The sequence below is a fragment of the Toxotes jaculatrix genome, chromosome 14 (assembly GCF_017976425.1).
Source record: "Toxotes jaculatrix isolate fToxJac2 chromosome 14, fToxJac2.pri, whole genome shotgun sequence".
In the NCBI taxonomy this organism is placed as follows: domain Eukaryota; kingdom Metazoa; phylum Chordata; class Actinopteri; family Toxotidae; genus Toxotes; species Toxotes jaculatrix.
This window is the reverse complement of record NC_054407.1, coordinates 8,046,846-8,072,235: the sequence shown is the minus strand read 5'-3', so window position 1 is coordinate 8,072,235 and position 25,390 is coordinate 8,046,846. Positions and strand designations below refer to the sequence as shown.

General features: G+C 42.4%; 3 protein-coding genes across 4 annotated transcripts; 2 read left to right on the top strand and 1 right to left on the bottom strand.

The window, feature by feature from the left end:
* The first annotated feature begins 1,657 nt into the window (after window positions 1-1,657).
* On the top strand, window positions 1,658-10,212 carry angptl1b (angiopoietin-like 1b). Its single transcript, XM_041056271.1, has 5 exons — window positions 1,658-1,843; window positions 4,975-5,815; window positions 7,257-7,450; window positions 8,559-8,829; window positions 9,091-10,212. The coding sequence occupies exons 2-5, from the start codon at window positions 5,014-5,016 to the stop codon at window positions 9,276-9,278; spliced, it is 1,455 nt and encodes a 484-aa protein (XP_040912205.1). The 5' UTR covers window positions 1,658-1,843; window positions 4,975-5,013; the 3' UTR covers window positions 9,279-10,212.
* Window positions 10,213-15,673: 5,461 nt separating this feature from the next.
* On the top strand, window positions 15,674-20,144 carry tada1 (transcriptional adaptor 1). 2 transcript variants are annotated; one of them, XR_005895224.1, is made up of 9 exons: window positions 15,674-15,777; window positions 16,257-16,348; window positions 16,454-16,519; window positions 16,877-16,971; window positions 17,126-17,338; window positions 17,939-18,090; window positions 18,267-18,423; window positions 19,385-19,617; window positions 19,837-20,144. XR_005895224.1 is itself a non-coding variant. In XM_041054360.1 (8 exons), the coding sequence occupies exons 1-8, from the start codon at window positions 15,695-15,697 to the stop codon at window positions 19,535-19,537; spliced, it is 1,011 nt and encodes a 336-aa protein (XP_040910294.1). In that variant the 5' UTR covers window positions 15,674-15,694; the 3' UTR covers window positions 19,538-20,144. The 2 variants fall into 2 exon arrangements, 1 of the variants encoding a protein (XP_040910294.1); XM_041054360.1 differs by having other exon boundaries at window positions 19,385-20,144.
* Window positions 20,145-21,099: 955 nt separating this feature from the next.
* LOC121193615 (transcription factor AP-1-like) lies at window positions 21,100-23,322 on the bottom strand. The gene has a single exon (XM_041056011.1). It carries the CDS (start codon window positions 22,946-22,948, stop codon window positions 21,980-21,982), a length of 969 nt encoding a protein of 322 aa, XP_040911945.1. The 5' UTR covers window positions 22,949-23,322; the 3' UTR covers window positions 21,100-21,979.
* Between the last annotated feature and the right edge of the window lie 2,068 nt (window positions 23,323-25,390).

The window sequence follows — 25,390 nt, the reverse complement described above, 5'->3', positions numbered from 1 at the left end:
TGATCGTCGGCTGTCAAACTGTCACAGGCTGCCCGCCTCCTATTGGTCAGTTCACGTGACGTCACCGTCTCTTGTGAAGGTATGAGCGCTTATTTATTTATTTATGGTCATGTATTTAATCCCTGTCTGCTGGACTTTTAATTCCTGCGTATCTGTTTTATGTACCCTCTGTCACCTGTGGCTCATACAGGTTAGAGCCTGGATTCATGTACCTGTGACAGTGGTGAAGGTGGAGGGGGCAGTAAACTCTTTTAGCCACAAGGAGGGGCTCACACAGAGAGAGAGCTGAACTTTGGACCATTTACTGAGAGGGCAAATTTATTTTCCTTAAAATTAAAGAATATAATCAGCGGTTGCACAATCAGAATTTCCAAGGCCACAAAAAAAAAAAAAAAAAAAAAAATAGTGTGGCACCTCTTCCATGCACATTCATTTTCAGGGTCAGAGACTTTGCTTTCCTAACATGTCCCTCTAGTGTGACATTAGGACACATGGAAGTGTTCTATTAGGACAAACAAGCAAACAAAAAAAAAATGTCTTGGGACCCTTTGGTTTGAATCTGACCCCCAGCTTGGGAACCATTGTTCCAGACTGCAAGGCTACACAAGAGGTGGACTCTCTAAATGTGGAGCAGATCCAGAAAATTCATGTCCATGCATGGCCTGAATTAGCACACAATCTTCTTTCCATAACAGCTGCATACAGAATATGTAATTTATTTAAATTGGGCGACCTCTATTACATACAACCGACCACCTAGGAGATGGACACACTCTCACACACTATCATACGTAAACACATGTCCTCACGCATGTAAGGATCACACGCAATCACCCACGCTCTGTAATGCGCTCTCACACACACTCTCCTGAACGTCCTGCCTCCACTGCTCATAAGCAAAACTGTCCTCCCACATGCTGAAGTATGTCTCCCCACGCAGAGGATCCCCATGCATCAAAGCCTGTGCTTCCTCCTCAATCCAAAACATTTAGCTGAGGGGCGTTCTCTTTGTCTGCAAAGCCCTCTGCATATTGTCCTCATAACAAAATAAACACAGCTGCCAATGGCTCTTGGATTGCCATGAGAGACACACGCATCCCATATATGGAGCAAACGCAAGAGGAACACTCATATCCAAAACAGACCTCCTATTATTATGTTAAAGCTACTGAATTGCCAGAGTCACTTAGTCATTAGATTAGAGCTGATAGGAAACAGCTTTGTGGAGAGGAGGAGTAAGGAGACTGTGAGAAATATAGTTATATGAGTGACTCTGACAGATGAGTGTGTGAGAGAAAGAGAGTGTATGTGTAGATCATCAACTTCTACAAGCCTGACAGACAAATTGCGTGTGCGTGGGAGACAAACTATCCTTGTAAACAGGATCTTACGAGAGTTAAATGATGACAGCTAGCCTGATTGTGAGTGTCTTCACCACTCTTACTGCCTACCCAGCTAATGTGATTCATCACATAGTATTTCATCTGTGGTGAAAACCTTGTCTTAGGAGGAGCCTTTTACTTTCTTCCTAAACTTTATGTGACATCAGAGGAGGAAGGCAGGGCCAAATCTTCCCTCTGCTCAAACTACAGAGTAAATCACACCATCAGCCTCCCTCCTTCTGTGTATGGACCACCCTCCACTGTTCTCTCCTAGTGGACGGTGTTTGCTTGTGCCACGGCTGTGTGCAGGCCTTCATTCTCAATGAGAGCAAAGACAGAGGGAGACTGAGAGTGAGAGGAGGAGAATGGAGAGCATGAACCTAAATAGGAACCACAACTGAGACGCCAAACTGGGTCTTACCTGCCACATCCTGGACCACTGACTGAACTCACTGACACAGGTAAGATTTAAATTTTTTGGGGTTTTTTTTTTTTATCTTATTATGTGAAATTATTATGGTATTTGTATGTTTTTTTTTATCATCTCTTAAAATGTATTGAAATTGTTGAAACCTTAGATCTTCTCAGTATTTAATGCAATAAGAAAAAATGGAATTACTGGTAAAAGTCAAGGTAGTTTTCAACCATAAAGTAGACAACAATAATAGACTTTGGAAGTTTTAAGATGGAAGTTGGATCTTCTAAACATCCACAACACTTCATAAAGAGCTATAGAATGATGGCAAATCACTTAGATTAAACATTTGGACATTTAAAGTCACTCATATTTGTTTTTAAAATCCAGATGTACATGTGGCGTAAACCCCATGATCAAATCCGCCATGTATAAAGCTTCTGCATCATGTCACCCCCCCCCCCCCCCCCTCAGCAGACGGACTTAATCAGTGGCACCATCAGAATAACTTGTGGGCTAATTGGCACAGTCCTAAAAAAAATCTGCTGGCCAACAGCAAAAGCCACAATAAAGTCAGACTGAAGAAATGGGGGGGGGGGGGGGGGGGGGGGGCTTTCTGATTAGCAATGTATTTACTGAGGGCTTGAATATGAAAGAAAATCTTTTAAGTGTCAGGAGCTTACCAGTAGACAGTTAGAGTTCAGTGGTAACACTTATGTCAGTGGGCTGACTGGCAATGCCCTCCTGTTCCTCTGGGCTGGGAAAACCAGCCGCCGCAAAGTTTGACCTGTCTGGTTGCAAGGACTGCATTAATATAAATGAGGTGGCTGGATCTGGTCAGGGCTGGCTCTGAGCTGGAGGAGGAGAGGAGAAAATACCCCTTTTAATAAGTGAACAACAACAAAAAAAAAAAATGGCTGCTGCGGCTGACTTGATGAAGACCAGCAGGGTGTGAACGACAGAGAGAAACCTGGTGGTAATAACAGCCGATGAGATTCACAGCCCTGGCTGAGGAGCCTCTGTGTAAACACTGTCACTCCTGTCAGGCTGGGGCCTGTGAGATTCATATTGTGGGGCTGGAGACGTGCAGACGGGCCAATTGCTGAGACCGAGCTATTGAAGGGGATGACCTGTGATTAAGGAAAGACAGGAAAACGTACTCTCTGGGTAATAATAACTGACTGTCAGTGCCAAGGTGTCTCTGAGCTCTGACACATGGCCCGTTTTCCTCAAAGTGCCTTTTCCTTTGCCCTCAGATGGTTTATAATCTGTGACAAAACAAACTGCAGCTTGTTCCATATGTTAAAGCTAAAATACACACTTCAGGGCACTTCAAAAAATCTCATGCTGCAACAACATAGTTATTAAGAATTAATGTTGGCTCAGATGCTGTCATTGTGCTTCATGAAAACACAAAAACTTGCTATTATATATTTCCCTTGAGGCAAGCATGTTTTTTTTTTCCCTATGACAGTGATAAAAGGGTACTATTCTGCTACAGCAGCAGTTGGAGCTTAGGTAATGCTCTGGGATCTGTCCCATTAACTGTGGTCAGGACTCTTCAGTGCAACTAAACATCAAGAGGAGACCACAGAAATGATTCAAAGCCCCTGCTGTCTCTGTCTTGGACTCATTTAATTCTGCCTCTTTGGCATCTGTTAAACTCCTCAGTGGATTTGTTTTTGATGAGCTCCGATATGAAGTGGGTCATATTTTGTGCCTGTCAGAAGTGTTAGGTGAAGGTTACTTAACCTTCTTGGCCGTATCCCTCAGGCTGCCTTCTGGTTGGATTTGGCACCACTGCTGAAATCAGCCTGCAGTTGGCTCACCAGTAGTCCTACTTCCAGAGCCAAGCCTCGCTATTGAATATGGAAGGAGGGATCTTTCACTTAGCATGCATTTTTGAGCGTCACCCACCCCTGCTCCATTCATTGCTCTGTCAAAACCAATAAGCTCAAAACACAAGCTTTCCTTCCAAAAATAGACTCCAGAAAACATTACTCATAAATCAGGGATCCCTGCTCCCCCTGCTGCTCCTCGAACACATCAATTTCTTTTATTTCTCACCAAATTCAAATTTATCTGTTTGTACCAGTCAGGCAGAAATGGCAGAAGTTAAAATGAGCCGGTGAGGCCCAATGATGAACCACCTCCCAGCTTCTACTGTTTTTATTTTGCGTCTTACTGATAGTTCTACACCTCAAGAATCCATCAAAGACTGGCAGTGGATGCTGCCCCATTAAAGTGATTTGTTCATTGTCATCAGTGGCTGAATGAACTCCATTTTTCACCAAACATGTTCCTTTTCAGTCAAATCTTTTGTCAGAAAGGGTTTTTTTTTTTTTTTTTACATAATAATTCACATGAGCAGGTACACTGAAAGGCTATAGAGGAGGTTCATGGGGAGGTCTGACCTGGGAAATCTACAGAAATATGAAAAACAGATCTCGGCACTTGCACACACCCAGACACCTGATACAGTTGTGGTAAGAGCTTTAATGAAAGAGAACCCATGAGGGAACGTATTGAGAATCTGAGTTACGATAACAGATTTGTGGTGGGTGTGTGGCACTGCTCTTACTCCACCACACGTGAACCAGAAGCTACATCCTGCCAAGGGCAGGACTGTCTGGAATACTTGTAGTGTGAAAGCAGCTGTGTCTGTGCCAGAATCTGCCAGTTTTCACTTTACATTTTAATGCTCACTTTCTTCAGAATTAAGCAAAGCTCTTGTGTTGAGTCCTGACTGGAAACTCTCTTCTGTATCATGCCAACAGATGCTCTTTGACTATTTAAGCTTTGCAGGCACAGTGGTTATATTGGATTATACTGGATAAGTGCAGAAAAGAAAACATCTGCATAACAGGCTAGTCTTCTGGTGCTGTGCCTGCTGGGAAATTGAACAGAAAGTACAAGCTGAGTGGTGGCAAAAAAACGGAAACAAAGACTTGGACCAAAAAAAAAGAATAAGTTTGGTGATAATCTATATTTTTCTCACACCAGCAAATCAAATGAAAATACCAATACCAACAATTAACAATACTATTAACAAGTATTGCCAGTGTAGCCAAAGCATGATGTATAGCATAATCCTCTGTGTCCAAAAACTACTACAAATACATTAGTGAGCCAATGGGCCTTTAAATAAAATGGTCTCTGCTTTTCTTTCTTTTTTAGAGATCTGTAGCTTGTTTGGTGATAAACAGAGGAAGAACCATGGGACCTGGGACGTGGAGCCTATTCATTCTGTTTGGTTTGGCTCTCTGGAGCAATAGCCAAGCCCTCACCAAAAACCCCATCCTCTCGCGGATACGAAGAGCTCCAGAGGCCAGCGGAGAAAACAAAAAGTGCTCTTATACCTTCCTGGTCCCTGAACAGAAGATCACAGGCCCCATCTGTGCTGCCCGGGGTTATTCCACCGACAAGGACAGAGTGACGCGCCTGGATGTAGCTGCAGTGCGCGACCTTCTGTCAAAGCAGCGTCGAGAGGTGGAGACTTTGAAGCTGGTGGTGGATGTGGACGGCAACTTGGTAAATGAGATGAAGCTATTGAGGAAAGAGAGCAGGAACATGAACTCTAGGGTGACCCAGCTCTACATGCAGCTGCTGCATGAGATCATCAGGAAGAGGGACAACTCTCTGGAGCTGGCGCAGCTGGAGACACGCATTCTTAATGCCACCACTGAATCACTGCGTCTGGCCTCTAGGTACAGGGAACTAGAGGCCAAATACGCAGCCCTGTCTGCAGTGGTAAACAACCAGTCAGTGCTGATTGGAGCACTGGAAGAACGTTGTATGCAGGTGTACAGCCGCAGGCATGAGCACCAACCTGTGGGACCACCACTAGTGCAGGTGGTGCCTGAGAACATTCCTGTCAATGTGCCACGTTTCACCAATGAGATCCAGAGGGACAACACACGAGGGTTTGCCCGGGAAAGGGGCTCTCGCTCTGGGCCATCACCCACAAGTGGAACCCTGGAAGTCCAAAAACCTCCTCAGAGAAACTTTAGCGCTGAAGGTGAGTGAGTAAGTGAGTGAGTGAGTGAGTTGGTGAGCTGGTGAGTGATCAATCCATCCATCTCCTAAGTATTTTTCATTCAATCATTCCTTCATTCAGTCAGGAAAATCCAAACCATATCATCCAAGTCATGGTAAAATGTAGAGCAGTCATGACTTTGCAGGCCAACCATAACAAAATAATAATCTCTGACTTTGAATACAGCTGCAGGTGGGCCGGTGGCCTCATTCCCAAAGGTTAAAGATTTGCAAATTCAGCTGGAACTCTGCTCCCCGTTCAACAGAAAGAACACAAACCAGGATGGAAATAAAAATGTTGTAACGTCTGAACTGAGGCAGGGGACTTAAAGCAAAGAAAGACTGAACCAATGCGATTTTGCTCATCAACAGAAATTCCTGACACATTTAGATTGCCCTCGCCCAAGAATAATAAAGTGTGTAGGATTTCAGTGCTGCTGAGTATGAAAACGATCCTTTACAAGACTGTTCCATTGCATGTGAGATGCAGACAAAACCCAGGCTGGCATGATAGGCTCCTCCAAACCACAAAGTAGACGCACTTCTGGTATACTTCATGAAGTGAATGAACCATACCTTTACATGACTGTATTATTAGCTGGGACAGGGTTACTCGCCCTTTAAATAAACTCAGTGCTACATGTGCTTGTAATTAAAACTCTTGTAATGAGCATTACCTTTAAAAAGGGCAGACTCTTACCACTCAGACACTGCCTTAACAGGATATCTATTTTGGTTTTTTAACCTCAAATGTAGGCAAGTAATTTCTTATTACAGTGACTTAATTAGCCCCATTATCCCATGCTGGAAGATATAGTAAATAAGTGTATCTCTGTGGTCCTAGATAAATGTGTTTTCTATTAAGCTGTCTGCTTGTATGATTTTGATCTTTCCAAATGGTCTTTCCTACTTATTTAACCCTCTTCCAGACACCGACTCCAGTGTATTTTTCCTCATGTAAACTCATGGCGCTCATGTTGTTGTCTTGGTCCTGTGACTTCAAAAATGGCTAAAACTTCCTCCAAAAGCCATAGTCACTACATAATAGGTCAAGCTTTAGTCAGTATCAGAATCTGACCATCTGACATCTGTTTTACCATCAAACAAAACAAAACAAAACAAACAAACAAAAAACATGAACAGCAGTGACTGCACCGCTGCTAGTTGAGGCTGGACTTGGAATTTAGCTACTTTTTCCAGTCTGTCTCCTGTAATTAAAAAGGGATTTTAGTGATTTGTTTGTTACACTACATAAAAGACAGTAAACACATTTAACCATAATAGTGTAATACGTAATACCAGACAAACCAGTTATGCTAACTAGCCGAGCTGAGCTACCTTTTAGATGGTCCACACATGGGGTACAGGATCTGGTTTTATGTGACAGTGACTACCACCTGCTCTCTTATTGTTCTTTCTTTCAGGCCCGTTCAGAGACTGTCTTGAGGCACAGGAAGCGGGCCACAGCACCAGCGGCATGTACCTGATCAGACCAGATGAAGCAGAGAGGCCAGTGCAGGTCTGGTGTGAGCAGGATATAGACAATGGGGGCTGGACTGTTATCCAGAGCAGGAGAGACGGATCTGTTAACTTCTTCAGGAACTGGGATAACTACAAGGTGATGACAATGACAAGTTCCTTGCCCTGTCTGTCTCCTTTTTTTTCTCTCTTCTCCTGGACCAACCTCTGAGTACTTGGCTCGTCCAGAGACAACAGTGGAGGTGTTATATGACCCATCTAAAGGAACCATTTGGGGTCTTCTCATTTGGGACTCTATCTCAGGCCAGTATCCTTGTGTTTTCACTTACTGTAAAATATAACGTCCTGTCAGCAGCACTATTCGTCCGAGGTCATTTGCTTTGAGATTCCCATTATGAAACATTAGATGGCCTACTAGGAAGGTATGTTCCACAGCTCAATCTGCAGGCGTTTCTTTCCAAAACCGCTACTACTATGGTGCCTTCCTGGATGGATGGCTGGTTGGCTTACTGCACCACACCATATAGAGCCCTCTCATCAAAGCTGTGTGAGAATGAGAAGTAGTATATCGCTGCTGGCAGCTTCAGCAATCCCGTGTTCCATTCAGCCCGGCCAGACCTGTGCATGTGTAACTGGAAGCTAAATTGCCCTGTTCAACATTGATTTGCCTCTCTCCCACAAAGCCACCACATGTACACACACACACACACACACACACACACAGAGTACCAGAGAGGAGGCCCCAGACTGAAACTCTACATCATTCATCATCTGCTGGCTCACCCAGCTAATCCACAATCACAAACCTCAACCTCTTCTACCAAGTGAAGTGTTCTGGAGGCGCATGGCCAGGCGTAGATTGTTTGACGTTATAAGCACACTTTCCAGTTTTGCCATTCCAGTTTGGATCCAAGAGATCTGTGGGGTTTGAGTGATGAACCAGCATTCTGAAGATTGATGCTTATTTTCCAGCACAGCATGTCGGTCTTAGGAATGTCAGAGACAGGGTGGCATTCTTTTGCCACAGAGCTTTTTTCTTTTGAAGTTTTTCATAACTACAGAACCGTGAGCGAAAACGTCATCACAAAGAAAATTCTCATTTGTTCTGCTAACAATCCCACAGCCTCTTCCAAAGTTTCTAAACAATTCTCATGTTTCTAAACTCCCTGCGCTGCCACATAACAAACAATTCATATTATTTTCTGTAATTTTTCCGTAATCTTCCTTTTGATCTTCCTTTGACTCAGAGCGGCTTTGGCAACATAGATGGGGAATACTGGCTCGGTCTGGAAGGCATCTACAATTTAGGGAGGCAGGGGGACTACAAGCTGCTGGTGGAGCTGGAGGACTGGATGGGCAAAAAGGTCTATGCTCAGTACAGCAGCTTCCACCTGGAGCCAGAGAGCGAAGGCTACCGCCTGCGGCTGGGCACCTACCAGGGGAACGCCGGGGACTCCCTCAGCAGCCACAATGGCAAACAGTTCACTACTCTGGATCGAGACAAGGACGCCTTCTCAGGTAGGTGAACATGGGGTCCTGATATCAAAAAGGGTTGCAGTGGTGGGTCAGGAACTTTAACCTCAGCCTGCAAGCAAATTTATCAGTGAGCTTTAACAAGCTGGCAGCAACAAGCAAGAAGTGGGGAGTCGATGACATTGATTTTCTTGAAAAATTCTCTATCACCAGCTGATGTTTTCTAAAGACAACATCAAAATGATTCCTTGAATCATTCCTTCTGTGAAAGCTGATCATCGTCCTTCCTCTCCCCCCAAACAACAGGTAACTGTGCCCATTTCCATAAAGGAGGCTGGTGGTACAATGCTTGCGGCCAAACCAATCTCAACGGTGTCTGGTACACCGGAGGCGTCTACCGCAGCAAGTTCCAAGATGGGATCTTCTGGGCGGACTATGGCGGAGGCTTCTACTCCATGAAATCTGTCCGCATGATGATCAGGCCCATAGACTGAGGAGATACTGTAAGCCAGGCTGGTCCACGGGCAGCTATGGAGGCCAGGTCACACTTGAACCTCATTCAAAATCTTAACTAAATATGTCGTCAGCAACTGGTTGATCCAAGATAAAAGAACCACACCAATGGAGATTACCAACCATCAGTAGTGACTTGAATTGCCTCCTGTAACAGAACCAGACTCTGCTTGAACATTATTTTCTTTATATAAAAATATATATATGTATAAATATAATAGATGCACACATAGAAGGATTTTAGGGGACATGACTATTTATAGCAAGCCATACAGTTCCTTTAACCACCGAATGCATATGATAGGAGAAATAACTCAAACATGTTGCAGTTAAATAATGCAGGATGTCTGTCTGATTAAGAAACCACAGTGTTTTCCTCATCACTAGGTCACCCCGTGCACAGAACTTCATTGGTATTGATTTCATTCATAAGCTTTAGCGTCACAGGCTCTAAATGCATCTCTTCCTACCTCGCCAAGATAAACATCTAGGGGAAACACTCATATGGTATTTAACTTTAAAGGTATATTTGCCGGGACCTGGAAAATACATTGTGTTAATACCTATATAAATTTATGTACATTTGATTACACAGAAACAGTACTAATTTTATTTTTTTCTCCCTACACTTAATATGACCTTTGTACTGTTTTTTAAACTGCTTGGTCCAAATGCAGATGACAAGAAACTGTAATTTATGTGTACAATTAACTTATCATAACAGTGAAAAGGGCCAGGTATCCTGAGGGAACAGTGAATGATCCTACAGAAAATAGAACTAATTTCCTCCACTGTATAGGACAATCATTCTTAAAGTGTGCTTGCACGTATTGGAAATTGCTGTTATATGATTTTCTCATTTGGCTGTTGATTAAATTTCAGTACGACTCTGGGAAAAAACAAGCATTGTTGAGAGAAAAAAAAGATGGAGTTACGTTTTGTTTTGAGCGGTTTTCGAGCATGAAAAATATGCCGACCCAGCGTCTTGAGAGTTATGGGCATTGGGACAGACAACGAGAAACACATTGCTGAAAGCCAGACAGGATGGAGAAAGAAAACGAAGGGAGAGAGGAGAGGAGGGGAGAGGAGGGGAGGGGAAGGAGGGGAAGGAGGGGATGAACTGGGATGGAATTGGTCCAAATTTCCAAGTTATTTTTCCCCCCCTCTTTCTTTTAAATACACAGAAATTTACATTCTTTCCACACAAAAGTGCTTCAACTGTATGTTTTTGTAACAAATATCTTTCATTGACAAAGTCGTGGGTTTCTGCACTCTGTAATCACCAGTATGGAAGCAGAGCTGTGTCCTATTGGGGAAACCATCCCAGAGGAGAGGGGAGCTGGGGGATTTGAACTGGTGGGTCTGCTTTGAACAACAGCCTTGCATCCACAACACACATGAAAGACAAACAAGCCTTTGGTCTCTGAGCCGAAAACAGACTCTCATATTGTGCTGTTTTTTCTAACTGACCACAATGGCCCTCACACCCATCTCTTTAACAAACTTTTATGAAACAAACGAAGCACAAAGCAGGGAGACCGGTCAAACCCAGCTGGACATGGAAACATGTTTATGGACATGTAAAAACGCAACATCTAATAAAAATTTCATTATAATGTTAAAATTAAACAGCAATAAAAGCTGAACCCTATGAGTCACAGCACTTGGCAGAACAATTTACACAACTAACATTCAGTAAACAGAGAACATTTTGGGTCACTTCAGGGGACACTCATGTCCACAGGAATTCGAAAGAGTTCACCTCAAGGGCTGATAAATACGGTTAACCAAGTCATAATTATTATATGACTACTTCTTTTTTAGTCTGTGATAAGATTGCATACACATTCCAGTCTTATCTTACGGATGTGAGTCATTTTAGATAATAGTGGTTGTTTCCCACAGTTGTTTCAAACAGATATTGTAAGTTTAACTTTATGGAAGACGCTGCTAAAGAAGCTTCCCCACTGAAATTCTGATACACGTTTGTATTTAACAGTAATAGAAGTTCTCTTAAATGTGCCTGTGTGTTTTGAGTTGGCTTGAAAAAGCTGTGAGGAGACTGATGAATATGACACAAAGAAATCTCTTTTTAAGTGGCAACACATTTCTGTGGTTGACTGGATGAGGGCAAGTCATGTAATTCAAATCTGACTCACAACCTGAACTACATGATTCTATTTCACAGTTTTTTATTCTTTTTGTTCCACTGTGCAAACAAAGCACAAATTTGTCACATCATAACCATGAAACTTCTGTTTCCTGCGGGTAATGTTTTCATTAACGGATCTTAGCAACTTAGGTGAGAAGATAAATACCACTGTCTCTGCATAGTAAATATAAAGCTACATTAGCATAGCACAAAAAATAGAGCCTTATCCATGCTCATGTGCAGGCACCATATTGGATTTAAAGAACTTAAAGGAATAGTTTGACATTTTGGGAAAGGTGCTTGTTTTCTTTCTTGCTGAGAGTAAAATTGATACCACTCTCATGTCTAAATGGTTTACATGAAGGTAAAGCCAGCAGGTGGGTAGTTTATGTTAGCATAAAGACTGGAAGCAGAACCAGGCAGCCTGGCTCTGTCCAGAGTTTTAAAATGTCATCCTACATGTCTAAGGCTCTCTGCTTGACATGTTATATCTCATTTATTTTATCTTTGCAGGAAGAAAAGGTAAAAACAGCATGTTGTGGTTCTTTGGGTAGTACTGGAGCTTTGGAGCCATGTCACTGTGCCCAGCTCCTGTAATCCAACACGTTACTCACCCAAAAACCACAACTTCTCACTTTTTGACATTTTGATTTTGGACAGAATTAGTGAGCTTCAAAGGTAATGTAAGGTGGATTTTTTCTTTTTACTTTGGACAGAGGGATGTGGTCCCTTCCTCACAGTCTTTTTGCTAACTGCCTGCTGGCCCTAGCTTCATATTTAGTGTACAGACATGAGAGCGGTATTAACCTCATCTCACTCTTGGCAAGAAAGCCAATAAGCACATATCTCAAAATTTACATAAAGGAAAATACTGGATTTTTCCTTAAGTAAATTAAGTGAAAGTACCATGTAAATGCACATACAAGAGTAGTTTATTTGGCTGACAAGAACCCACACCAGCGATTTAAGTGGGGTTACAGATGGAAAGGTCAAGAGCAGATGCTCCCTTCCAAGATATTAATTGAACACCTAGCCATCAGAGCACACTTGTTCTTTGAATCCAACACTTTTTTTTGTGTATTCATTGAGACTGGATACTGTGTCCATCCTGTTCTCTTCTGTTGGCCACTGAGCAGCTCTACTGGAGCAGTACCTTTTTCACAGGCCCCTTAACAACTTTTGATGAAGGTGATGAGAGCACTGGTTTAACTTCGACACACATTTTCCCAGCTGGGTCCAGGGATTAGAACCATGATTGTAACGACCCACCTTCCTGTCACAAATCTGCCTCTCAAACGCTGGTGCTAACCACCCCACAGACTGCCAGTGTGGGATGCTCGGTCACCACTGGAGCTGTAACTGAAGTCTTCCAATAACTCTGCCCACCACACACTGAACCCTCACATTTTACACAGCCTCATGGGGGTATGGAAATGCATGATTAGCCCACAAAAACCAAACTCCTGCGCAGTCAGGCATTGGAACAGTGACGGTGACATCCTTGGCTCTGGTGAGGGGACCACACTCAGGCCTGTACCACCTCGAATACCTGGCCAGCCAACTGAGGATGGACGAGCGCTGCTGCCGTGTGGTCCTCTGGAGGTTTTAGAGGTGAAAGCCTTCTTTGTCACTGAGTGAAGCTTTGCTGTCTACGAATTTTACCACCAAAATGGCACCAGGCTCGGAAGATTTTTGGAAGAAGCCGGCTCCACAGTTCATTGCTATTTGCTAAAGGACATATGCTGGAGGGGGAAGGTCCGTGAGAGTGACTCATTAGCCCACGAAAGCTCAGTTAGTGTCAACCAGCAAATCAACGAACAGGATGTGGAGCTGTTTTCTTTGAAAATAAGCACCATGACTAATTCTTGCCCAAACTGGGACAGTTAAACAACTCCATAGCTAAGTCCATTCGTAAGTGCCCTTTTGATTTAAAGCTTAATAGACACTTGTTTAAGATGGATGATCATTTGGAGGGATCTGGGAAGGCTCACTGAGCGGCACACAGCTAAACTTTCCACTTTCCCTATTTGTCTAAAACATACAGCGGAATGATATTTGATTTAACTGTGAAGCACACAAGTGAGTGCTGAGATTGTGAGAATGAGATTTATTTTAATCAGGTTTTTTCTTTTCCTTTGACAGAAACAAATCAATGTAAGCACCAATCGCAACCCAGATATAACAAAGGAACATTTGAGCCTTGAGTTTCAGCTGCTTATTAACAGACATTTTGTCTGTTAAATACATCTATTAGTGACCAGAAATTCAGATGGTTTTCATTGTTCATGTAGTCGGCATGAAATGTTTGTTTATTCTAGACTTAAACTTTGAAACCCCTGACATGATCAAATGAATCTCTTTTGTAAAGACGCATGACTTCAGAAGAGTGTGGAGTCAGCATTAGTCACTGAACCAGAGGACCCACTAATAGTCTACAGTATGACTGTTAACTGTATGTGTTCTGGATATATGATTCCACTTATTGTGATGAATGGCATGAATCACAGAGGTCTGTTTAAGGCTTTAGGACCGCCTGGGGAGACAGAGCCAAAGGAGCGATCGCCCTCACTACTCAACTGTTTTTACACCATAGTTAAAACAGTGAAAAACAAAAGGGCCTCCCAGTCTAAACCTGCTCAAGAGAGACATGAGCCAAAGAGCCGCAGAGGACAACAGAAGAAACCACAGAAATGTTTTACATCCAGTCCAGCGGAGAAGAAAAAAAAAACAACTTACAGCAGTTTCTATTACACTAATCTTGGCCTTATCTTTTAGCTACTAACAGTAAATTCTGCATATAACTTTGAAAAAGTAACAAAGAAAGTTTGCAGCATTAGTTTGATCAAATGACTTGAAGAAAAATAAGAAAATTAGAAAACATGTACGATAAAAAAAGAACAGTTAAAAACAACCACACTGCAAAGTGATATAAATAGAAGGAGCTAGAAAATCTTTATAGTAATAAAAACAAAAAATATTTTTTGGAAAGATATTAAGGACTTGGCGCCTGAAGCTAAACTGAGCCAAGACCACCGGATAGTCAAATGAAATTAAAGTCCCACTACAGCCAAACTTGAATGTGCTTTAATATGATTAGTAACATTTTTCCACTAGTTCTGAATTCAACTGGTAACTCTACTACTACATTTTGATGCTAGGACAGGAAATGCAGAGGCTTCATTTAGCAGTAGTTGACATTTTAGCTGCTGTATTCTAAAGTGGGAGCAGATGTGAGTGTCTTTCGCATGGGGCAGGAATTTCAGTGGTTAAAATGGGATGTGATACAACGTTTTGTTTAATGACAGCTTTCTCCAATTTTATTAAAGCTACACTTTGGATTCTGGCATCTGGCTTTGTTTTGGAAGGAGTTTACTGATATCATTTTAAAAATACATTTCTGGAGTTAGTGGACCAAAAAATCCCCCTCAGATTGGTTTTGCTAAGCAGTAAAAAGCTGGAACATCATTCAAAATCAACATTAATAATGCTGGGAAAGAGGATAAATTAAATTCATTCTTACTCCGTTGCAACTCAGCTTTATGCCAGCGAGATAATTTTAAAGGGTTTCTTCGGTCACATTCTTGGCGTTGACTATTGACCCTGCAGCCATACTCTAAACACATTAGCTCAGGCTCCAGTGAACCCATGGTGCCCCATTACAATAAAACTTGTTACTGCACTACATTTTGGGGTGAAATGCACCTCGACCTTGCTGCTATGATGTGTTTTTACACTTTAATAAAGCACTGCATTATTGCAAATGCACTGGTCTAACACGCTCTGTTGCACCAGGATGCTGGGTGAACTGGGCTTTGCAAAATTCACATGACCACGAGGCCATCTAGTGGTTGAAGAGTTTTATTACCAAACTATAGTGACTAGAGTGATATGGCCTACAGAAGAAAAACTGTGTAAAAATCGTAAGTATAGATTGTAATACACGTGTGTGGGTCCAAGAATAAGTGCAAAAATGTAGCTATTAAAGACATTTAAAAGATGTCGTTTTGAGTATCAGTTTTTATAGCTGTCCATACAACAGCTGTTCCATCATCACAGCCGCTATGTGCAGTAAGCAGGTGATGATGCTGTTTGCTATAGACAGAAAAACCTATGTGTGATTCATTGCCAAGTCATGTGTTCCGTTGTGATTGTTACAAATACACTAGCTGTGCAATAAAGTTTACAAATACAAGAAAAAAGGGGGAGATTTGATGTCGCCGGGTGATGACGTCTGCGTAGGCGTTTATGAGCGTTATGGCGGCTCATGCTAGCGAGCTTGAGATTGCAAAGAAAAATTTAACTGATGCAATCGGCGATAATGTCAAACAGTAAGTATATTTCTGTTTGTGTATATTTTCTTTTTCTGCCGTTGCTTTTTGACTTTGTATGCTGTGCGTAATTTCGCCATTAACTTGCTTGCTAGCACTTGCTAATGTTTGCAGCACCAATGAGCCTTTAGTGTTTATTATCTGTTCTCGGGGTGAAATGATACAAAACATGTTTTTTTTCCTCGTTTTGAACTTTACGATAGTTAAGTATACTTTAACATTATTGTAGGTTTGTTTGAACACAGCATGAAAGTATTTACAAGTGTACCTTCGATTAGCAAAACGAAAAGAGGATAAAATAAAGGAGAAAAAGAAACGTAGCTGTTAAACACATTTTTAGAGACGATAGATTATTTAAAGTCAATACTGAGAGCGTAAATTCTTGAGATAATGCAGCATGTGTAGCATAGGTTTATTTGTGAAATTAATGTTATATATGAACCTCAGTGATGTTTTGTATTTGTTGTCTGTCCGTGCAGTTATTGGGCAAACCTGAAGCTATGGTTCAAACAAAAGATCAGTAAGGAGGAGTTTGACATTGAGGCACGTCGCCTGTTGGCACAGGAGAATGGTTAGTAGTCAGGAAAAAAACTGCATTTATAATGTTTATGTTAGGAAATTGGTTCTATCTGTAGAGGTGTTCTTATTTTGTGTTTCCCTCCTCCTTCCTCTGCAGTCCATGTTCACAATGATTTCCTCCTGGCCATTCTCACACGCTGCCAGATCATTGTCTCCACGCCAGGTAGGAACACTGTATTCTGTACAGTACTACAGTATAAAGAATACAATACTATACGATCTTTCAGTTCCACAATCTGTCGTAACCTCAGTATCTACTTTTACTTGTTAGCAAAGTAATTTTCATTCACATCAATAATAAATATAACTGAAATAGGACACAGTAAGAAGCTGTGATAACAGTCACTAAGACACTAAGAACTGGCCTGTGATTAAAGAATTTGAATTTTGTGTTTTAGTTCCATGTACAAGCTTTAAATAAACTGAAATTAATATATAGACGGGGAAACAGTGTTGATGGATCATCATTCAAAGGTGTCTTTGATGCATTTGGTGTCCTGTGTTCTGCTTTGTCCTCTAGAGGGCGCTGGACCGCTACAGTGGCAAGGTGGCTCTGCTTCAAAGCCTGGCAAACCAAAAGGGAAGAAGAAATGTTCCTCTAGACAAAAATTTGATGTAAGTTGTCTCAAGTCAGTAATCTCTGAACAGCTTGTTTGTCAAATGATGGTTGGCTGTTTATTTTTTTAAAGGTCAGTTATATTTAATTAACCTTGTCTGAAGAATTGACTACATTATTTGAATGCTCAGTATGTCCTGTTTGCGTCTTCAGCATCGTTTCCAGCCTCAGAACCCTCTGAGTGCCGCCCAGCCCTTCAGCCCACGAGAGGTGGGAGGTGAGGAAGAGGAGCTCCGTCTCAGCGCCCACACTCTGCTGCTGCCCACACGAGGCCAGCTGGAGGCCCGCATGATGGTGACGGCATTTGAGCTGGGCCTTGACAACATCACAGAAGATGCCGTCAGCGCCATGATCCATGCTGTTGAGGTTTGTAGAAACTGTCCACCAGGAGAGTGCAGATGATTGCGAATAAATAGTTAATTAACACAGTTAATCAAAGGGATGAGTAAAGAATTGTTGAGTAAATATTTAAAAAGTTAATACCACAGAAAGTGTATGTATTCTCCCTAAAACTGAAAGCAAGTATCTATATTTAACTGTCATTGCAGAATTCATGTCTAGTTTAGGTTTGTATATTCAGGTGAAACATGGCTGTAGACACTCAAGCAGACAAAATATTTAAAGGGGTTCTTTCCAAAATTCTGTGCATCAGTTTTGGTCCTGAAATTCATGATGCAGTACTTTTAAAATGCAATTCATTCTGTCCTCAAGAAGTGAATTCATTTTGTATGCAAATGTGTTAAATCACCTGTAAGTTCAGTACAAACTCAAACAATGGTGTTCTTGGGATGGTAGAGATTTATTTTGGAACTGAACTCTTCGTTGGCATTAGATGTTTTGACCTCCCTGCACAGGATTAAATGAATGGAGAGATTTATTTTCTGCACCACTTATTACGTATGACTGACAGCTGTGTTTACTCAGGAGACTGGGCAAAGCTTTACTTAGTGCTCTGATTTATTTCAGCACCATCTGAAAGATGTCCTGACGGCTGTAATCACCCGGAGGAAGGCGTATCGGTTACGGGATGGTCATTTCCCGTATGCCTTTGGCAGTGATGTCACGCCGCAGCCCTATCTGAAAAACAGCCTCGCTGCTTACCACAGTGTTACTGAATGGTAGGGACAACTGTGTTAGTCCTTACCAGCTGATAAGCATTGTGCATGTTCTATATAAAAAATAAAGAGAGTTGCTTTGATTATCACACAATAATCTACACAGTTAACTATTGTTTCTGTAGCTGTTATTAAAGGGTAGTAGTAATACTGATCACATTTCTTTTTCTTTCATGCAGTCCTCCACCAAGTGCTTCTCTCCCTGCTGGCCCACCACCTCAGATGTCACCTGATGAGGCTGAGCAACAAGCTGTCCATTTACTGGCTTGTTCAGCTGACAGCCTTCCAGCTCCCCTCTCTCCAATCAGCTTGTTTGATCTCCTAGAGGCTTTACAGGTAATAGAAATTTGCTCATGGATGTTCCTGGTCCTAGCACCTTCAGAATATCTAGTACCTTGTAAATTTGGAAGAACTCAAATGAAAGGTTTTCCATTGGATTTATGATCCTCCCAAGCAACTGGGCAAATTTATTTATGGGCTGGGGGGAGGGCAGGGGCTCATGACCGAGCATGGTTGTAACTCATGACTGCACTGTGCTGCAGTGGTCACATTTAGTTAAGAGGGTCATGAACCAGTAAAATGTGATTACATCTTCTACCTTGTAATCTCTTATGAAATTATGTAAGATTATACTCAAGTGATATGTAAGACGGATGTGATTGATAAAAGTGGAATTTCTGCTGTTTATGGTCTTAATTGACACAAGATATATCTTTTTTGTGGGGTTAGGAGTTAGGGTTTTGATTGGGTAGAACAAGCTATTTGAAGAGAACAAAATGGGCCTAATAACCCTAACCCTTTTTTCAATTTTCACAATTTTGTTACCGTTTATAGACTAAATTATTAATTGAGAACGTGATCAGTAGTTGTAAAATAACTTAATCAAGTGACCTTATCCTAAAATCATAAGCTTCATATATTGTAGTTACCTCAATAATCAAAGAGTAAGCCAGCGTGTAGAAGTCAATGAGCCTCAGTAACACCGTGTTTTTATAAGTCATGACCTTGTACTTAATACCTGGTCACACAGAAGATTATTGTATTTATACTTTGCTATAAAATGAACATTACTGAGTGACATCTGTATACAGAGAACATTTATTCACTATATAATGTATGTTTGTATTTTCTTGTTCTCAGATATTTGAACATGTCATGGTGATGGTCATGTTGGTGAACTGTACTTCGACCCCTGTAATTTCAGCTTATAACTGATTTTGTTCACGTTATCAACACTGGCCTGTCATCAGTTAACCGTCACGTTTTCATATGGTTTAATATCCGTTGTCTGCTGTAGGTTCACCATGGTGTGATGCCCTCCCACACTATGTACGCCCTCAACATGGAGCGCATCCTGTCGCGGCTCTGGCACCCCAGCCACGAAGAATTAGAACAAGACCACGTTCACCGGCAACGCCTGGCTGCGAAAGAAGGCGTGCTGGTCAGCTGAGAACCACTGACGCTGGACTGTGTATGAACTGTGGGATATCATCAGGAAGCAAACACAAATATAACCCCCAAACAGAAATAGATGGGCAACAGTGTGTTCAGGAAACCTTGTAAGACCTGGAAAATCACATTCATGTTGCACTGAAAGATAGAGGATGAGTGGAACAAGATGAAACAAAATAGTTGGACAGTGGACACAGAGGGGGCAGTCAGCTCCAGCCAATAGCCAATAGCTGGCAAATTATCACTGCAGCTGCTTTATTTTTGTCTGGTCCACCAGCCATTTTGGCAGTCGACTAGCTATCGTTTTCAACTTCTGTCATATAGTGAAAATCTAATTTTGTGGATATAATATTTGTGTTTAATTTTAGGATTTAACAGCAGCTATGAGCACCGGACAGGAAAATAAGCTTCCAGCCCAGGTCGCACAGTGTTAGTGTTTAAGTGCAGGAGGGTAAGAAAGCCTGAACAGAGTGAAACACGGCTGCAGTTCATCTTGTTCGTATTGTCAGATATGCAACGCCGCTGTTGATTAAAAACACCCTGTAAGAAAACAGGTCATATCTAATCATGTAGTATTGTGTGCATGACCAGGTCTCAACATACTGCACATAGAAATTAAAAAAAAAAAATCCACGCAGGTGTTTTTATTTAGTCTGACTAATTGGACCTCATGTCAGGCTGAAGTTAGATGCAATGCTATGATGATAATTAGGTCCAGTTTGATGTACCCAAGAATGATAAAGATGTCTTAACAGGCACAACAGATGTCAATCAAGTACAGTTTGTATAAGATCCTGAGAAGAGGTCGAGTTGACGACTAAGTAAAAACACCTGTGTGGTTTTATTGTGGGTGTGTTGGGTCTTTAAAATCCACCAGGCACAGCGGCCTTCTTATGCCCCTCGTGAACCTCTAGTGAAACTGTGTCAGAAGTGTTCCTGCAGCTCTTAGTGGTGTCCCTCAGTGTTGGTGGTCCACAGTTGTGTGGACAGTTTGTCTGGATTTTTAGTGTCTCGGTGCACTTGAATATCTGGTCGCCATGTTTATTCTAGTTCAGGTGAAAATGTGTATAAATTTGTATCTTTTTCTACACAAAGCGTGTTTGTAATTTATATTTACAGGCAGCAGTTGGTAAAAAATAAATAAAACATGCATTTTTTTTAATACAAAATATTCCTTAGCCGGCATCAAAATACTTTTTTTCTGTACATCAATATACTCCATATAGATGTATCTTCTTCAAGGAGTCACCGGCTGTAGTGGGAGGACGGTGATTCAGATACACACATGAACGTCCCAGGGCTCGCTCGGGACCTCTTTCCATATTTGGCTGCCTGCGGCTCACTTCCGACACCTCACCGTCCAATGGGAGGCCGAGTAGATTCACCAGCCATTACGAGCACCTCGCACTGCACTGATGACTCAGTATCCCGTCCGCCCCAGTTCCTTCAATAACAAACACTTCACATAAAGACTGTATTCAATTATCCAATCTTATACACCCAGCCCCACCCACCCACCCTATTGTTCGGCACACACAAAAAGTACTAACGCATCACGCGTGTCCAACATTTTTATTTTGTCATATTTCGAAGTGCTCAAAATACAGCGTACAAATATTATTACAAAGTGTTATTTGAGGTCTAACATTAGTTACACCTATATCACAAAGTTGTATGAACACAATGGGTTAAGAAAGTAAGGCAGTTTCTTTTTTTTGTCAGTAAACGCTACACACACACCTATAAGAGTCCTCGCGTAAAAGGTGTGAAACTTGTTTTATTTTTGTAAGTGTTACTCTGTACATGTCGGCTAGTCGCTGGTGGGATACTCAGTGCTTGACTCATGTCTGTATGCATACATATACATATACTTGACATAGTGGGAGATTTGCAGGGCAAGGCCTGGTTCTCATTGTGTTTGTCTCCATTTGAAATTTGACCCCACACAAGCTCTGACAGTCCTGTCAGCGTGGAAGACGGTGTGGGCCGTGATCAATTGACAATTGTGGCTTGTGGCAGGGTATCTGACACTTGCCATGTTTCCTTGGCCTTACGCAATACAAATTAGATTTTGTAAATCTGGATGGAAATAAAAAAATAAAATAAAATAATGAAGACACAATTGCCAGAAATATGTATCAAGTCACATCAGAGGTGTAATAAGAGCAAATGTTCCCTCTGAGCTGTGCGTCTGTGCAATAAGTTTGGTGGCCTCTCTCTGCTCCGTGTTAATTCATTATACTGACCAATTAGCTACAGGTATCTTGTCGGTCACCATTCGTCTGTGGATACAGCCTGAGTGGATCATTTGGTGGAAACGTGAACTGAGACCCCCCCCCCCCCCCCGCCCCAACCCCCACCCCTTGCAAGGCTGAACAACAGGCCCCCCTTTAAGCTGCATTTTGGTCCCCAAGAAATGTCCCTTGGTTCTTTTCCCAGTCTAGTAAGCTTGGAGCTGCTGCGTCAAAATGAGCTGGCAGCCGCTGTTAACGTGGTCCATGACCTTTTGCTTGAGCAGAGCCAGCTCGTCCCGGAGGACGTTGGCAGAGGAAACCAACTCCGTGTTTTGGCTCTTAAGGTTTTTGACCCTCTCCTCCAGCCGGGAGATTCTCTCCAGCTTCCTTTTCCGGCATTTGGACGCGGCCACCCTGTTCCTCATGCGCTTCCTCTCCGCTTTGATGCGCTCCTGTGTCTCCATGTCGATGGGGGAGAGCGGCGGGGTCTCGCCGGACATCTCGGGCACCGTCTGCGGCTCCTCTTTGAGCGCGTGTAGCCTCGAGTGCTGCGCTGCCGCCAGCTGGTGGTCCATGTGATTGTGGGACGGCGGCGGGGCGGCTGGGTAACTTGTGGATGGGTGCCTCTCGTTGGCAGGTGCAGACGCAGAGCTCACAGCTCGACTGAAAGTGCCCAAGTTTGTGTACTCCGGCGGCTCGGTGCGCACCGTGCAGCTGTAGGGAATCCCGCCGCCCTCGGACGCAGCAGAGCCGGATGCTACGCCGTTGGTAGCGCCGGTCTGTGCGTCGGGGTGGGCGACCGGTATATGCTGCTGGTAGTGGAGCTCAGCCAGTGCCCTCACGAACCCATCGGCAAAGCCCTCCTGCTCGTCCGTGATGTTCTTGGGACAGACGAACTGGGTCGGGGTGGGAGTCGTCAGCCCGCTGCAGGACTGGATGATGAGTCTCTCCAGTTCAGGCGAGGCCAGCTTCAGTAACCCGACATCAGGGGACGTCAGGATGTCCAGGGCCTTGGCGCCCAGCTGGGGTTTGAAGTTTTTCGGGTCGTTAAGGTTCAGGGTCATGGTCTGTTTGAGGGTTTTGGGGTTGAAGCCATACACCGCCGTCCCGTCATGCTGAGAGTTGGAGGCATTTACGGCTTCGTCGTAGAACGTCGCTTCCATTTTTCTGGACATAAAAGTTTGTTATCACCTTGAGGGAGGTCTTTTCTCCTTTACCAAAAAAAAAAAGTCCAAAATCGACTCTTTACATATGTCCCGAGACTCCCTGTCTCTCTACTGTTCGTGATTAGAGTCCGCCTATTGTTGAAGTTCTACTCACTTGACAACTTGGTGTCCTGAGAAAACTTTTCTCTTGTGACCCGTCTGATCTTCAACAAAAAAAAAAACAAACAAACCCGTCGTTCCTCCGCCTCCGAGCCTCAGTATTTTTACACCCCAAGTATCCTGTTTGATTTATCCTCCTTCCCAAAAACTAGAAACAGTGCCTGAATAGGGATAATACTTTCTATCACTTCCAACGTGGAGACGAACTTTATCCACCTCTAAGCTGCAGCTCTACTGAAAATAACAATGATGTCATTTCTACGGCTTCTGATTGGCTTAAGATGATTTGGTGGGCGGGGTGTGTCTAATGACATGCAGGTTGCTCTGACAACTAGCCATATCCACGCCCCCCCTCGCGATGGCTTATGGGATTAGGTAATGCAGACAGTGGAGCAATGTACTCTGGGATTACGTAGTGTTTTTGAATATTTAGTTACCCGCTCAATTATTAGTTACTCATCCTAAAATGAGGGGCTGCTCCAGATGGGCTGTGGAGTTTAGCCTTGATTAACACATTGCAGCAAGTTAATATTCTTTTAAATAATATTCTTTTACAGATTACCATGAAAGAGCACATCCAAACCAGATGGCTGCTTCATGATCAAAGTGCAGTGACATGAAATCATCAGTGTCTCTAAGTGCAAAAAGTTAATGCTGATGTCTGGATTAGAGATAACGTGGTTACACTGAAGTTAGAGTGATATAGAAACAGAAGGACTGGAGAGGAGAAGAGGAGATCATTCCTGCACCAAAAAAGGTTTTCTGTTGTGTTTATATGATAAGGGCAAACATCTCAAGTGAGCCAACACAGGAAAGGAAATATACACTATGCATGGATGCATTAAAAAACAAGGTTACCCTTACATTTATTGCCAATTATTTGTTACCCATCCTAAAGTAAGGCCTGCTCCATATAATGTGTTACAAGTGTTTTTGATTGAGAACATATTGTCTACACAAGGTGAAGTTTCACAGACCAAGCAGACAAGAGCACATTCAGGACATGAGGTGATTGATTTATCATCAAAATGCACGGATACGAAATTATCATTGTTGGCATCAACGCAGTAACAGTTCAAAAGGTGAGTTCTGACAGCTGGTAAAGTAGTTAAAGGCAAGAGGAAGAGGAATTGAGAAAGAGGAAGAGGAAGAGATGAAAATGACAGGTCAGACCTGCACCAAGAGCTGTAGTTGTAAAGAACAACGCATTTTAAAAATGTAGTCCCACGGGCCACGCATGGTCTGAAGTTCCCTTTTGATTTCCTGCCTTGAAATGAGGATGTGTGTTAATAGAATCACAACCAGCTTTTTTGGGCAAGTGCCAAGAATAGGTATACAGGAAGAAATATGATCGCAATGCAAATTTTATTCAGTCGTTCAAAGTCTATCAAACCAAAGCAAGAAGAGTTATAACAACTCTTTAGAAAATCTCAATCTTTTTTCCCCATTCACACTCTTTTTGTGTAATTCGTCACACGTGTAACATGGTAACTCAGGTGGCCCTGTCTGTTTGAACTTTTTCATACTGATTTTTGTCATTTTGTAAAACGGATGCACCTGTCTGTTGTTCCATTGTTCATAATTTATAACATATGGTAGTAACAGGTCCTTGCACTTTCATTCATGCATTGCACCATCACTGGTAATTTGCATCTCCCTCTGTTCAGTAATTATGTATTTACAGATAACATATACGGTTTGTTTCATGTATATATGTATCTTTCTATTTAAATGAATGAAATGAATGAATAAAGTTCTCACTTATCATAACCAATCAACTCACCGTGTAGTTTAAAAGTGCCTAAGCTTTAACTGGCTGTATGTGTGATTAGAACATTGCACCATCAGCAATATAGGGAAGCTGAATGCACCGATGCAAATAAAAGGAATTTATCATTGCAATTACAGTCATTAAGGCAAATGTATCATGATTAAAATTTTAGCCCTAACTTATAAACAAGTCATGATATTAAATGTTCCTTAACTTAAACATGATCTTTGCTTGTGCAAGTGCTAAACTCGTATAATACGAGTTCATTATATTCTGTGCTCACGCTCGTTGGCCTAGGTCACAGGTGAATGTGAAGCTGCACTTATGACTGAAGCCTCTGTACAGCTGCAGTCCAGTCTGTCTGGCCACCCCCATTGTATTATTCAACATGTTCTCCTCAAGCCAACTATAAATAAGTTAACAGCCTCAGACAGCCTGAGAGAACCAGAGCCGACTGAGGTCAACACTCTTGAGATGACATGTTGTCCTCGCAACGCAGCCGTGCAACACCCATTTGGATG

Excerpts from the sequence above, each read along its gene's own strand:
- tada1 (XM_041054360.1), top strand. The coding sequence starts at position 15,695 with ATGAGCGTTATGGCGGCTCATGCTAGCGAGCTTGAGATTGCAAAGAAA. Across the intron at positions 16,520-16,876 it reads GATCATTGTCTCCACGCCAG|AGGGCGCTGGACCGCTACAG; the intron begins GTAGGAACACTG and ends TTTGTCCTCTAG. Across the intron at positions 18,424-19,384 it reads ATCTCCTAGAGGCTTTACAG|GTTCACCATGGTGTGATGCC; the intron begins GTAATAGAAATT and ends TGTCTGCTGTAG.
- angptl1b (XM_041056271.1), top strand. The coding sequence starts at position 5,014 with ATGGGACCTGGGACGTGGAGCCTATTCATTCTGTTTGGTTTGGCTCTC. Across the intron at positions 5,816-7,256 it reads GAGAAACTTTAGCGCTGAAG|GCCCGTTCAGAGACTGTCTT; the intron begins GTGAGTGAGTAA and ends TCTTTCTTTCAG. Across the intron at positions 7,451-8,558 it reads GGAACTGGGATAACTACAAG|AGCGGCTTTGGCAACATAGA; the intron begins GTGATGACAATG and ends CCTTTGACTCAG.
- LOC121193615 (XM_041056011.1), bottom strand. The coding sequence starts at position 22,948 with ATGTCCAGAAAAATGGAAGCGACGTTCTACGACGAAGCCGTAAATGCC.